Source organism: Squalius cephalus, assembly GCF_949319135.1.
Source record: "Squalius cephalus genome assembly, chromosome: 16".
NCBI classification, from domain to species: Eukaryota; Metazoa; Chordata; class Actinopteri; order Cypriniformes; family Leuciscidae; genus Squalius; species Squalius cephalus.
Window position 1 is genome coordinate 9975651 of NC_137137.1, and position 15879 is coordinate 9991529.

The 15879-nt window shown below is 38.4% G+C and overlaps 2 protein-coding genes across 6 annotated transcripts in view; one reads left to right on the forward strand and one right to left on the reverse strand.

Moving 5' to 3' along the window:
* On the forward strand, window positions 1-13124 carry erich3 (glutamate-rich 3). Of its 3 annotated transcripts, XM_079898024.1 has the most exons (14): window positions 1-174; window positions 1011-1104; window positions 1353-1478; window positions 1749-1820; window positions 1907-2035; window positions 3346-3513; window positions 4509-4700; window positions 4794-4971; window positions 5196-5382; window positions 6074-6267; window positions 6740-6895; window positions 7017-7436; window positions 8600-8731; window positions 8956-13124. In XM_079898024.1, exons 1-14 carry the CDS (start codon window positions 155-157, stop codon window positions 12201-12203), a joined length of 5316 nt encoding a protein of 1771 aa, XP_079754150.1. In that variant the 5' UTR covers window positions 1-154; the 3' UTR covers window positions 12204-13124. The 3 variants fall into 3 exon arrangements, with proteins under 3 accessions (XP_079754150.1, XP_079754151.1, XP_079754152.1); XM_079898025.1 differs by lacking the exon at window positions 8600-8731; XM_079898026.1 differs by lacking the exons at window positions 8600-8731; window positions 8956-13124 and having other exon boundaries at window positions 7017-8426.
* Window positions 12764-15879, reverse strand: part of tnni3k (TNNI3 interacting kinase) — a 15506-nt gene continuing 12390 nt past the window's right edge. For 2 of the 3 annotated variants that reach the window (XM_079898031.1, XM_079898030.1), the window contains 4 exons: window positions 14878-14937; window positions 14617-14786; window positions 13756-13835; window positions 12764-13480 (listed from right to left, as the gene is read on the reverse strand). In XM_079898031.1, the coding sequence (XP_079754157.1) occupies window positions 13404-13480; window positions 13756-13835; window positions 14617-14786; window positions 14878-14937 (387 nt within the window). In that variant the 3' untranslated portion in view covers window positions 12764-13403. Of the gene's footprint in view, window positions 13481-13755; window positions 13836-14616; window positions 14787-14877; window positions 14938-15879 lie in introns of those variants that run through there. The other variant, XM_079898032.1, reaches the window with a different exon arrangement.

Sequence of the window (15879 nt, forward strand, 5' to 3'; positions counted from 1 at the left end):
GGCTGTCATCAGTTCCTCGCGAGGAAAGGTGTTGAGTATTCAGAGCCGGGCAGACGGGATGCACACATAGTTTTAATGTCCCCTGGATTATAAACACTCTAATATTATCGCTTGTTTGCTCTATTCATATCAAAGATCACTACGCGCCGACAAAATGAGTCATCTGAACCCAGGGTGAGTAACTAAGCTAGACCAAGTTACAGTGTTGACTGAAATGTACTATTAAATGCTCTAACTAGCTGTCCTGTCTTATTAGACTGCCATTTGCATTACCAAGCAGTATGCATTATAATGATTCATTTTCAGCTTTATTTTTATGGCAAGACACTATATGACCAAACGTTCTTGTTACTGTGGAGATGAAACAACAGCAATAGATCAAGTCATCCGCAAAGGACAGGAAATATTGTTCATGCATGACTTAACTGAATGTTGTTCATTTGTTGAACATACCTCAAATATATAGCTGTCATACTAAATATATGTCTGACATGTTAAATAAGACACAATTAATTAGATTTAAGTCTAAAATCTAAATGTATTGGCTGTCTTGCACAAACATCATGTTTTATCTCTGAACAATTTTAGAGGGAGATATGAATTCAATGGGGGGCCATGGGTTAAGTGTGCTATCCATCCACACTCAATTCCAATAGAAACCAGACACTGGTAATGGTATCTACTTGGCCTGAGGATTGGCGTACAGGTTGTGTTGTCTTCTTTACAAACGCTCTGGGAAATCAAATCTGTATCGGAAAAAGCCAGGCAGACAAACAGTCGAGCATTTCCAAGACTACACTTGACACAGATGTAGAGTGTTCACCTCAAGCTGAAATCCTTGGCACTGCTGGCCTTGAGGATCACTGAATCATCCCATCAGCCTGGTCTGGCCTATCCTTACATTACAACTCCACGACGCCTGGGATGAGTTATATGAATGTTTTAATGTGCCAGGAAGCAGACTGTTTTTTTTTTTTTATACATTGTTGATAATGTCTTTGTCTATGTAGTCTTCTTTCAGCTTACAATAGCTTAACTGACAAACATCTGACTGGATACTTCAACAATGTGAGAATACGAAGACATCTTCAGAAGGTTGGGCTGGTAAGATAGTCCAGCTAGAAAAGAATGCTGTTATGTATATTCATTGGGATTAACCTAGAGATTTGATCAAGTTAAAATATTTACAAACTAACATCTCTCATATATTAATCAATCTCTGTTATATAAGTTAATTAGCATTTTCATAATGATCACTTTATAGATAACCTGTTAAAGGATGAAAGGAAAAGCACTTTATGTTATACAAGATCAGATGCTTCAGTCATTAAATGCAGGTGCATGTGCTTCAGATCTCCCGGAGCGGACGGATTGTTCCTGATAAGGAGTACAGGCACAAGCTGATCCAGCGAGCACATCAGAGACATGTGAGAGAGTGTCTGGCTCAGGCCATCTTTCACAAGGTGCTAGACATGGAGGTGATTATGCAGTCTACATATCAGAAGCTCTATTAGGCTAGAATGTTGTGTTATGTCATAAAGTAAGGGTAATGCTGACATCCTATTCGCATAAAGTAGTCTACATACTCTATATTCATCTCATTGTATAATACAAATTAAAAGGTGCATAAGAATGAAACATTTCTGAAGTAATATTGTATGGATATAAAATATGTAAATAGATCCTGCACTTAGGCAAAAAAAAAAAAAAAGTATTTTCTATATTTCATTTTTCCACTGTTTATGCAGCGCCTTCATCAAACCGAGATCAAGAGAAAACTTGAGGAATTTGCACGAAGGGAACGAATCCACAAAATAAAGGTTTGTCATTTTTACAAAACTCCTTGGCATTGGTGACGTGGTAAAAAAGTACATTTTGTGGTTTAACTTTTTGCGCTTCATGCTAGGCTGAGCGCTCCAAGAGATATGAAGATGAACCAAAGCTAATGCTGTCACCTCGACCACCCACGGGGCCAAAGATCTCTCACGCACGGCATTCTGGGCCGGAGGAAGAGCATTCTGAGTCAACAGAATCTGTGAGTGGCCCATATCAGTTAATAATGGGTAAAATAGCCATTTCCGAGAACATGACTGTTCTCCTAGTGATGTGCTGTTAATTCATATCCTGCCTCTTCTTCAAAAAGATATTATGAATTTATTATCTGCTTTATGTTTATTCTAGATAGTTAGCTAGTCCTAATGGTTGCTTAATTGTAGATTCAGATCATTTGTTTGCTCATTAGGCTCTGACATGTTTAACAGAAGGTGATATGAAGTGGTGTGGTGGTTCCTATCATGGATGTTTGCCTGTTGACGTTTTAGGCACCTTGAGAGTTACTGCTCCAGCAGACTGATGACACATGAGCTTTTTTGTTTGCTCTGGTTTCTCTAGATACCTTTTTTCAAACCCACATGTTAAGATCTCAGTTTTACTAGTTTGCGTTCAAGTAATTCTAGAACACTCTGTTTAGTTCCTGTCTCTATTAAGCCCCTTCTTCCGAAAAGCGCAGTGTGCTCTGATTGGTTGGCTGTAATTGGTCAACCACTTCAAGTGTGTTTCGGAAATGTCCCTTACCATAACCAAGAGTTTCAACTAAGTATCTTAACCAGGCCTGCTACTTTTTTGTGAATGTCTTGGGCGGTAATTATTTAAATGAGAATTCCCAGAAGAAAACTCAAGACTACAATCGAGGCGGTTCAGGGAGTTCAGAAACAGTGCTATATATATATATATGTGACCCTGGATCACAAAACCAGTCACATGGGTACATTTTTTAAAATTGAGATTTATACATCACGAAAAAGCTGCATAAATAAGCTTTCCAGTGATGTGTGGTTTGTTAGGATAGGATAATATTTGGCCGAGATACAAATTAAGAGAATTAATAGAAAATCTGGAATCTGAAGATGCAAAAAAAATCTAAACATTGAGAAAATCGCCTTTAAAGTTGTTCATTTATGTTCACGATTGTGCAGCATTCACTCACAAAAATAAATGTTTTATATATTTACGGTAGGAAATTTACAAAATATCTTCATGGAACATGATCTTTACTTAATATCCTAATGATTTTTGGCATAAAAGAAAAATCAATAATTTTGACCCATACAATGTATTGTTGGCTATTGCCACAAATATACCCGTGCGACATGTGACTGGTTTAGTGGTCCAGGGTCACATATATATATATATATATATATATATATATATATATATATATATATATATATATATATATATATATATACATGACAAGAGTTACATTAGTAACTCTTTCTACTTTCTACTCTTTTCTACTATTCAGCATATTTAATATTTGGTAAGTGAGTTGTCTTACTCCTGTAGCCGAGTTCCTCAAGGCCCAACACGGCTCCAGGGAATATGCAGAGGCCTGTTCGTCTCAAGCCCCTGAACAGTAACAGTGCCACGGCCCCTCTGAAGAGAACCTCCTCTCGACACAGACCCCCGGACCGGGACTCCTCTAACGACACAGATCAGCTCCTCAGTTATACGGTGAGACATCCTCAGGTCCTAATACTTCCAAAGTTTGCTTACAAAACCCCTCATCATGTGTCGCGTACAAATACAGTGCAAATCACACTCAGACTACTAATAGTACTCATTTGCATACAGCTCTGCTGAAGTATCGAAGACCAGCGTTTTGTGTGTCTTCCTGTAGGAAAGAAAAATCACAAATTAGATATCTTGGTCCCACTTTATATTAAGTGGCTTTAAGTACTATGTACTTACATGTACTTACATTGAAATTAATCATTTGATACAATGTACTTATTGTGTAACTACATGTTTTTACATTGTACTTACATTTTAAAAATTCCTGAATGTAATTACAGCTGTAATTAATTTATGTAATTACATTTGTAATTACACAGTTGACCCTTCCCTTACACCTTAAACCTACCCAATCCACCACACCTGTCCCCAACCTTACCCGTATCACACCTCAATAGCAGCAAAAGTGTTTTACAATACAACATGAACACAATAAGTACATTGTACTTATTTTTTTATGTAAGTACATAGTACTTAACGCCACTTAATATAAAGTGGGACCGATATCTTTAATATCTCTATTGTTACTTCTAGAGAGAAATAAGAATAAATGGTGAGCAAAAGTTTCTCAGATTTATCTTCAGAGGAAAAAGGCCCATAATCTCACGTTTTTCAGAAAAGATCTCAACAGTGTCCGAAATAGTTCTCAGATTTGCAGAGATACCAAAGTCTGTGAAATCAAAAGTCAGAAATATTAATATTAAATATAAATATTTCTCATAAAATGTCAAGACCAAATGATCAAAGCTATGATATTCACATTCATTTTATAATTTCATTTTTTTTTTTTTTTTTTTTTTTTTACTTAAAAGTCAACAATGTTTATTTCTTATATAACTTTGTTTCTACAAAAAATCTGCATAAGAACTCCAATAGGTCTCCATGGCTATAAACAAACAACCTCAACATTTTTGTCTCTCTGGGTTGTTTTATAGCTGGACAAAGATGCCATGAGACATTTGACCATGACAGACTGCTCTAGCACTGTCTCGCCTTACCGTCTTCCTGTCATTAACAACTATGTGACCCCTGTGCCGCCCCTCACGAAGAAAAAAGAGAGAGGGCCGAGATTGAACGGCACACACAGGGGTCGGAAGTTAAGACCCACTACAGCACCAACTACAGAGGTCTATATGTTGAAGTTATTTACTGAGTATTCAGGGACATGAAGGTTGACAAATCTTCGCTCACATATATTCTGCTATTACTCTTGTCTGTAGCCATCTTCTCTCCTGAGGACATCAGCCCAGAGTAAAGTGTCAGTAAGCATGGTATACTTTGGGAAGAGTGTTCACCTGTCCCATGATTTGATGGACCTCAGAGATGATGTCAAGGTCTTCCAGCAGCACTGTGGAGGAGAGAACCTCTGTGTCTACAAAGGGATGCTGAGAGAGGGAGGTAGGTCCCTGTACACGTGTGCTTTGTAATTCATATCTTAAGGACACCATGCATTACACTACTGATCTAGAGGCTGTTGATAATGAGTGGCTCTTACCTGGCAGTGTTGCATATATTAGAATATATTATGCATATATTTGATTCTCCTCTTTGATTTTAAGATGCAGTCATCAAAAGCAAATCAAAGTGAACTTTCTTTGCCTATCCTGTATCCTTACTTGTAGAAGTTTTCCAATTTGTGTCAAGACGTCACCAAGGATTTCCCTTCAGTCTTACATTCTTCCTGAATGGCCTGCAAGTGGATAGGCTCAGCTCCTGCTGTGAGTTCAAACACAGGAAAGGCACTCGGCTCGGGGGCAGACATGGACACTTTGGATTTTGTGGGGTGGAGGGAGCCTCTCCTTGCTACAAGTAATGATAATGCATTTCTATAATGATATTTTTGTGTTTGATGTTAAAATGAAAAAAATTCTTTCAAAACTGCATTAGTTTAATAATACAATAAGTGAGAAAAAACACAATTATATCACACACACACATGCTACTGTTCAAAAGTTTGGACTTTTAAAAAGAAATTCATACTTTTATTCAACAAGGACGTGACAGTAAAGACATTTATATTAATACAATTATAATGTACAATTTATTAAACATGTATCCACAAAAATATTAAGTAGCACAACTGTTTTCAACATTGATAATAAGAAATATGCACCAAATATGCATATCAGAATGATTTCTGAAGGATTATGTGACACTGAAGGCTGGAGTTATAGCTGCTGATAATTAAGATTTGTAATCACAGTAAATTGTTACTGTAAAATTATATTTGATAAATATACATTAAAATAGAAAAAAGTTAAACTGTAATAATATTTCACAATATATCTGTTTTTATAGTATTTTTGAGGATAGTCTTGTTGAGGATAAGAGTCTTTTTTCAAAAACATTTCAAAAATCTTTCTGAGCACAAACATTTGAACATTAGCATTATATCTACCACACTCCCTATTTATCATTATTGGTTCTGGCCATTGAAAAACCTACATTGGTCCGTCAATAATAAAGATGCATTATGGTTTTGTCTGATGTACTTCATCAGGTGTATTATTGCCATGGGCTTGGATAAAAAACCCACCCCTCCTCAAAAAAGAGTGAAAGAGGAGCTGCCCACCTCTAAATTCCCAGATGCTAAGGAGGCCACAGATGTAGATGAAGACATAGACACACATTCTAACGCAGTGCCTGACGGAGAGCCTAATGGAGAAACAACAGGGAAGAAAAAGACCAAAGATGGTACAAACTCCAAACTCATTTATTTTTATTTATTTTTTGAGGCTTTCTGTCCTCAAGACTCAACTAATTTCTGCAATTCCCCAGCTGTGATCCTTGGAGACTCTTTGGCAACTCGAATTAGGCCTTTGGGTTTCTTCATATTTATACTCATGGCTGGATAATTTCATGTTCCTATCACCCTGGTATGCTAAAAAAAAAAAATTTCATAATAGTTTCCCCCCAATAAATTTTTTTACTTCAATAAAAGGTTTGATTTTTGTGAATTTTTTGAATGAAAAATATAAAAGGATAAACAATGCAGATTTATTTTCACAGCCTTCTTTAATCATATTTACCAACAGTGCTAATAATTCTAACCAGGACTGAATACTGATACAATACACAGTATGTGTAATACATACCAAGTAATTTTGGATAAGTTTTTATTTATTTAATATTACATGGACCATATTTATGCTATGCTCTCATATAGACTATGAGGAAGACTTTGAGGCAGATGATGAAGGGCCAGTTGAAGATGTTGATGAAGTAGAGGAAAAGACATCTGCTGCCAATGGTGGAGAAAAGGAGACCAGAGATGAAAATGACATAAATGAAGTGAAAAGCAACACTGACAGTGATGACGCCAGTATGTCTAGTTAGCATTACTTTATGGTCACCTTTTTCAACAATATGTGTCAACATCTAATACATTCTGTTTGTGTTCTTAAACACCTGATACTCAGAGACTATTTGTCTTCTTCCTTCAGAGGTCAAAAGGTCATCATCGGTCTCATCTGGACGAACGTCCAGCTTGTCCAGCAGTGACGATGACAACAGTGAAAGAGAAATTGTGGAGGACACCAAAGAAGTCACCACTGCTAAAGTTCCGGAGGAGAGCTTACATGCGGAGGAGAGCTTACATGCAGAGGAGAGCTTACATGCAGAGGAGGACCTCACCACAGCTGAGACCAAACCGGAGGAGACAGAGGTCACAGAGTCCAGCGACATCACATTACCTCAAGCTGCAGCGGAAGACTCTGGGACACAGGATAGTCCAGGGGATGGCATGGAGAAGAGCGACCTGGAAATGTCAGAAGACACAGACAAGAAAGAGGGAACTGAAGGTGAGCAATCTGGGGAGGATGCCAAACCTGAAGATAAGCCACAAGAGAATGAGCCAGAGAGAGGTCAGTGTCTGCATGAAAACTAGTGCTGTGTGCCTGTCCTCATCAGACATTTTGTGTTTATGCATGTTGGCTTTTTCAACATCAGAACTGGAGGGCCTGTATTTTTTATTCACAAATAAACAGTTTGAGCAAGATAAACAGTGTTTAGCTACTTTACACAGCATTTTTAATTAAAGAGTCAACTATTTTACATTTTTGCTAAATTTTGAAATTGTACACAAGCTTTAACTACTTAGCAACTTTTGAAAACATAATATTGCCTGAAATAGTTTGCTTGCCGTTACCTGAGGAGAGCATAGTTTAGATGATGGCATGGTAACTTGAGTTCTGATTGTGTTAAAAGCACACTTCTGTGTAATTGTCAAGGCCCCTGAGAGTTTGTTTAACTCTAGGTGGTCTTGCAAACATCATTGCATTGATTGGTTTTGTGTTTGCTATGTGGCATCAAATGTGTTTTTGATTGCATGTTATTTGTGTTGCCGTAAGCATACTGCTCAGTATAAACCTCTGTCTTGACTTTCACAATCCATCAAGAATGTTTAGACTTTAGAATTTTGAGATACTTCTTGGATTTCAAAATAGGCCAAGTCACTGCAGAACAACCAAATCTATAAACAGCAGTATGCATTACATGTTGGCTCTTGAGGATTTGCTAGTTTAATGAGTGGGGAAACAGAGCAGTGTTTTCTGTTTGTGATTTTGTCTTAAGTTTCTGATTTCAACAGGTTTGAACCATTTAAAATGTGCGTATAACCATTTTTGATGTGTTTTCTATTACACATGATTAAATACACTGTTTGGCTTAATTGGTATACTTCAAGATATGGTTGTGTAAAATCCATGTGTATTCCCATCAGAGATGGTTATGGATCCTTTTTCGGACACCTGTCTTGTGTGAAAGCATTTAAGTGATTGTTCCCTGCATTCTGTGTTCCCAATCAAAGTGTTTGCTGTGCTTTTGGTAATAAACCTTTCAGCAGTTATTTCATTTACACTATTATTTTTGTGTTTCATTGCTTCTGTGTTTTATTTTTAAATACATTTCAAATGAAATTCATCCCACTGAATATGTCACTGTTATTCATTTAGTTAATTCACAAGTTAACATTAACATTTTGCCATGGATGCCATATGTCTGTCTCATTCCCCGTGACTATAAACAGCCAAGTCAATGCAAGAAAAGTTGGCTGAGGCCATTTTGAAGGAATCTCAATGTAGTTCAGAGCCAGAGTTTAGTGATACAAGCACAGAGGAAGATGAAGGGGCCTCAGTGAAGACCCAACAGGACGCCCAAGGTAAAAAAGTTGCCGCCCTCTTTAATTGGGCAGTCTACAGATAATATATAAAGCTCAATGACAAATTACTTCATTTATTTATTTTCAAAATATCACTAGTAGAGGTACATTTTTCATACAACAAAGTAGTTCCTGCAGTCCTCGAAAAAAACCCTTGACAGTTTTGCATTTGTAAATATGATTAAATCTGAAATGGTTTAATTGGTAAATTCTCACTTTTACAGGAGCAGAAATGGAGAGTGCTGTGGGTTTCACCTCACCACAACCATTAAACACACTGGATGAAATTTCAGAGAAAGGTGAAGCCAACACACGAGAGTCTCTATGTGAGGAAATGGCACAGGAGCCTCATGTCCACACAGAAGAAGAAAGACAAGAAATAGGAGGGATTCAGGAGGCAGCAGCAAGTTTAGACATAGAGGAAACGCAGAAGTACAAACAAAGTGAGTGGACAAATGAAGTTGAACAACCAGATAAAAGAGAGGAAGTAAAAACTGAGACTGAGGATATGCATGAGAAAGACAAGGATGTGGACAATACAAATGCAGAGGTTAATACGGAGTTTAAAGAAGAAGAGAAAGACTCATTAGTACAGGAACCAGAGACACATACTGAAATGCTGGACACTGGAAATACAGACACTGAAGTTCCAGAGATGGAGGAGATGGATTCCGTATCTCATACAGAGAATGATACACAAACAGGGGCAGGTGACACTCAGAGGCAGCCAGACGCTGATGACGCAGATCAGAACATAGAGAGGAGGAGCGACGGACAGACAGACAGAGATGAAAGAGAAGACCTAGCAGATGAGGCTGGGGATGATAGGTCAACTGGGGAAATGGCACAGAAGACAGATGGCAAGGTTGGTGATGGGGACTCTGTTGGTAAGGATGAAGATGGTGAAAAATCTAGTGAAGAGATCGAAGAGTCAAAAATGCTAGAGGTTGAGGATACAAGTGAAGATTTGGGAATAGAGGAGGCAGAGAAACCTGGGGAAGAAGAGATTCAAGTTGGTGAGAAAGATAATGAGTTAGAAGGTGATCAAGATTCAAAGGCAGAAGATAAACAAAATAAGGACAGTACAGAAAAAGACAAGGATGGTGTGAATGATGAACATAAAGAAAGTGAAGATGGAAACCTGTCTATTGAGGTTATAAATAGACTAAATGAGTCACAGGAAATTCAAAATGTAAGGGCAGAGGGTAATGAAAAAGAGGATGATGGTGTGAATGATAAACAAAAAGAAACAGAAGATGGAGAACAGGTTAAAAACATACTTAGTGATGGAGCCGAGGAAGAAGGGCACGAGAAACCAAACAGTGAGGTTGAGATTGGAGGAGAAATCAAGACAGGGAAAGATGAAAAGATGGAAAATAGGTCTCAGGAACAGGAAAAAGAAGAGGACGGGAAGATGGATGAGATGGCAGTGGGAACAGATGGAAATTATGTAGAGAATGAGGCAAAAGACAAAGAGCAAGAGAATGAGTTAGAAACAGGAGAAGAGTTTATAGAAGAGCAAGAGAAGGACATGGCAGATATAAACGAGATTAGTGAGAATACATTAGAGGCAGGAGATGGAAAAGAGGCTGTTTCTGGTGAGAATACAGCCCAAAAATTAGAAGACAACTTTGAGGACAAAAATGAGGAATCAGTTTCACAGGAAGAACAAAAAGAAATGGGTTCCAGCAGGACGCTCAAGGATGAAACAGAGGCCAGTACCAAGGAAGAACTGGATGAACCTGCTGGGGTGAATAATGACTTGCTGGATAGGAACGTAGATGCTGAAAATGGAGAGAGACAAGATGTGGGTCTTGAAGAGGCTGAAAAGGTGGAAGAATATCTCCAAGAGGAAACGCGAGACAAATCAGAGGGTGAGACAACTGGTGATAGTGCTCAAGAAGTTATAGATAACACTGAAAAGACAGAGACTGATAACGATGTGAAAGAAGAAGAAAATGGTAATGACAAAGAGCAAGAGACAGAAAACAAGTTGAATGCTCAAGTTGTTCCCTCAGAAAGAGAGTCTCAGTTGGGCGGTGAACAGGAGGACCAGGGCAGTGACAACCAAAAAGCTGACAAAGAGGATGACAAAGAAGAGGCTGACAAAGAATCAGAAACCTCTGCAACAACATTCATAGAAAACATAACTCCTCAGATAACACAGACGATGGTCAATAAGGATACAGAAAGTGAGATTGTCTCAGCCGAAGCTAAAGTCACAGAAGAGGAACCAGAACTGAAAGGTACTGACGATGAACTGATAAGTAGAGATGCTCCTGAAGGGATGGACAGTGATCAAGTGCAACCTTTGGAGAAGAAAGGGAGTCTTGTCAATGAAGAGGGTGGCTCATCAGTTTCCCATACGGTGGAATCAGAACCTGTGAAGAAAGTCAAAAAAGGGGACAAAGATCCAGTTCTGAGCATTAATTCAGATGATCTGGATGATCATCCAGCAGCTTTAGCTAAAGTAGTTGGGGTGGATCGAGTGAGTAACTGGATTAACATACACCAAGAATCAAAGTATTTTCAGACATTCATCGAACCCCTCGATGAAGAGGGTCTCATCTCGGAAGAAACCGAGGAGAGACTAAACGGTGAAGTGTTAGATGCTACAGATACACCACCAAGTACTGATATTGGGGGCCTTGATGAAACACTCAAGAGTAGAGATGAAACTGCAACTCCCATAAAGAACAACCTCAATGAGAACACTGAGTCTGTAGTTGAAAGCTTGAAAACAGAGACTAAAGTTGAGGCCATAGAGGCAGATGCTTACAGTAATCACTCTAATGACAGCATACATACCTTAACCAAAGATGAAACAGTCCAGGAGGCTGGAGATACTAGAGGTTCTTTGGTCACTTCCTGGTCAAGACAGAGTAATAATGAAGACACCAATCAAAAAGACACTGCTAGACAAGAAACTTTGACGTCAGATGACGTCATAAACATGGAGATAACAGCAACATCTGAAGACATTCAAGACAGAGCCCCATCTGAAACAGAACAACAGAATGTACCTAGAAATGTCGACCTGAATGCAAAAGAGACTGAACAAAGTAATCAACAAAATATGACTGATGAAACCAAACATTCAGCCCAAACAGAGGAAGCAAGTAACAAAGAAACCTTGGAGAGTTTGGAAGACAATTTGAAACCTGAGCATGTACCTCAGTCAGAGTATATCGAGCCACAGAGTCCCACAATCACAGTAATTACAGACCTCACAATTGTCAATAAATCGGAGAATGGGAGCCAAGATGACACAGCAAGTGTAGACTTCCATTCCAGACAGTCAGATGGAAGCAGGAACGTGAATGGAAACAGGAGAACAAAAGTCATTGATGGCCATTTCAAACAGACTCTAAGCACAGAGACCTTAAGCACTTTCTCATTGGATGATTCAAGATTTTTTGGGCCCACAGGATATCCTAGATTAACGACTGCTCACACGGAGAATAGCTATTAGTACAATAGTAAATCTTTCACCTAACCCAGGGGTGTCCAATCCTACTCCTGGCGGGCCACTGTCCTGCAGAGTTTAGGTCTAACCCCACTTAAACACATTTGAACCAGTTAATCAAGGTCTTCAGGATTACTAGAAACTTCCAGACATGTGTATAGGGGTAAGTTTGAGTAAAACTCTGCAGGACATCTGCCCTCGAGGAGAAGGATTGGACACCCCTGCCTCAACCCATATTAATGGGTTTAAAATAATGGCACTTCCTTTTCCTTATCAGAGACCCATAGTGAGTCTTGTGTGCTTGGTAGGGAAGCTATCAACATCCCACTGAAAATAGACACCGTAGGACGCACGCAGCTCAAATAATTTAATTATTCATGATGCGGAGCCCTCCAGTTGGTTAGGCTGCACTAGCAGTATACCGACCCACTTCAGACACACATACCTTAACTAAGAGAATTTAACTAAAACCCCAAAGCCTGCACTTTCCTTTGTGTTCCTAATTAGTATCCAGAACACTTTAATTTGATGTTGCACAGTGTGATGTGAATTACACGAACACCTTGCTGATTTCTGGCACTAGTTTAATGGTGTTTTCATGATTTTACACTGGATTAATCATCCATCATCAGTTCACATACATTGCTATGATACCTTCTTTCTTTCTATCCTCTTTCCTATAAATATTCTATAGATCTATTCTATTTATGAATTATTGCTCGTAATCATGCAGACCATGAGAGTTAGAATCAAAACTTGAGATGTTTCAACCCCAGAAGCAAGGCCAAATTGCTCTAATAGTGCCTATGTTGTTAGGTGACATCATTCATTATCTGTTTAGATAACCTGTCAAGCTCCTGTTTCACACATTGGCTTATTTGTCAAAAAAGGTTAATGTTTGCTTTTGGAATTACAATAAAATATTGAAATACACTCATTTGTCTTTACATTTAAACACCAAACACAATATAAAAAACCCTTGTACAAAAGTTTTTGACTTTCAAAATCACAACTTTGAGATAATTGTATGTATACTGAATATAACATCACATTACAGATTATTATTATATAAAAAAAAAAAAATCCTTGTGAGGTTTTGATGTTGATTAACATTTGTCGTGCCATTTTGGTTGATTATGGGTCTTCAGACATGTCATGAATGCAAGGATTTATTTGCGTGTGATGTTCTTCAGAGAGTTGCTGCTTCTAGTTGCTGTCCTCAAAACTTCCACTGCTGCTGCATGAATGGAAACGCATGGTGCTCATGGGATCTGACACATATCCTGCGGGAATAGCACAGAACACAGTGACTGACACGCACTCAAATGCAACCACCCACTTGTTGCACCATAAGCTGGAAAACATGCACAGAGTGCTCTCATCTTTGCAGCTCTGTGAAAATGTCATTTTAACCTCAGAATGAATTTGCGTGGATTATATCAACATGATTGTTGCCATATTCCATGTAAATTAAAATGTAAAAACAATGTTGCCCCACATTAAGCCGTTACATAAACAGATGAATCACACATTTGATAACTTCCAGTTGGACACAAACCGTTTCTGTCAACGGGTGGGAACTGCATGTTCCTCCTCAGCTCATCCAGTGACAAACCCTGTGAAGACCTCCGGCCAGAGCTGTCAAAAGAAGAAAGGCTTGATTCAACAATGAGATTAGTATTGGTTTACGCTAAAGACCACAGAACAATTACAATTCATCCGTGATATAAAATATTAATGACACTAAATGGGATACACTTCTGTTTCTTTGTTGTTGCTATATCAGCTCAATGAGGCCTTGCAGGGTTTGTCCTGCTCAGATGATCCTCTATTTGTTTTTTTCGTTAGTCATTCGCAGTGTCACTTTAGCCTTATTTATTGCTCATACCACCAAACTGCTTACAGTGCTAGATCTAGTTACATAAAACATCATATTGCAAAGATTATAACAAAATTAGGCTCGAAAGTCGGAGTCCCTTGTTGTAATTTGTTGACGGGTTTGTTGACAGTTGCCAGGTTCCACCCACAACACACACATTCATCACCACCCATAAAGAATTGAGAGGTGACCACCAGCAAAGGATCTCAGTGTGAATGTCATGCAAGTTTCATTGCAGTCACTTTCTTTTGTTTTCATGCCTCGGTTTCCAAGCAACAGCACTTCAGACTGTACAGAAGTGTTGTGGTTGGACTGCATGACACTGACCAAACAAAAGAGCGAGGTGACCTAACTCCTCCATTAATGCATGGGTATGAGGTAATGGCCTCTATTTAGTTTTTATTTTAAATAAGTTTTTTCAGTAATGTCTCATTGTAGTTTGCCAATAGGTTGGTGGGTGGGCTCTTCTTTTTGCAATATCATGGTGTCATTCTTGAATAGTGTGTATGTTTGTGGTAGATTTAGGGTTTGTATGTGTACTTCTGGGTCCAAAATGCATAGGCACGGGCGTTAAGGGCGTATTCCAACTCGAAGCGCGAGCGGAGGGCAGCCACGTGACTTCGTCCAGGACTGCCACGTGCTATCAGGCTGTCCATGGAGGATGAGGGTGAAAGAGAACCACTGCTGTTACTGGAGGCTGGAGACATAAGCTGAACACACATAGAAACACATACGAATATGTACTAGACAAATAGAATAGTACTGTACAGTGGATATATGGGTCATGTGCATGCAACTTACCTCCACGTTACACAGGCATTCCTCTAGTTTGGCAACCACCTCGGAAAACTCAGGTCTTTCCTGTCACAAATAGGGGATTTTCATTGGAGAGGTTTGTTTAAAAGTACAGAAACATATCTCTGGCTATCCAATCAGCTGCTCTGCTGAAGAGCATATATAAATTACTGTTAAAAAGTTTGGGGTTAGTAGTTTTTTTAGTTTTTTTTTTTAAAAATTAGAAAGGATTCATTAAATTGATCAAAAGTGGCATTGAGAGTAAGGACTTTTACATTGATACAAAAATCTATTTAAAATAAATGCTGTTCTTTTGAACTTTGTATTTATCAAAGAATAAGTAGAAAACAATTTATTACCGTTTCTGCAAAAATATTAAGCAGTACAACATTTTCCTGAGCAGTAATGATGCTGAAAATTCAGCTTTACACAGAAAAAATAATAATAAAAAAATGTAAAAAATCTTTCATAATATTACTGTTTTTACTGTGTGGAATGTTGGACATTTCATGCACTCAACTGCCGCAGTTTTAATTACGTAGTGGAATCTGTTTAGTTTTAGTCTGCATTCCAGTGTTCTCCTGAGCTGTGTGTTTTTTTGTTTTGGTTTATTATTAAATAAAGTGACTGTAACATATAGATTTTGCCTCACTACTATCCTTGCTGCAACCAACTGTGGCAATTCAGACAACTTATACACACCTATCTACACACACACAATATGTTATTCAGCTCTTTAATCAACACTAAATTAATGCACAGTACAAGCTGTAAACATCCTGGCTCTTTTCAAGTGTTGCTCAGCAAAAGCTCTTTGCTCTACAGAGAATAGTGTCAAGCTGCACTTTGTACCAGGGCACATTCTTAACAAGCACACTTGACACAGTTTCTGCCACACACCTGAGGGACCAGCGCTGAGAACATTGCAAAGATGCTGTACCTGACAAAACACCTGGCACAGCTTTGTCGTAGAGAATCATGGTATGGTAGGCAAGCAACTTATGCTCG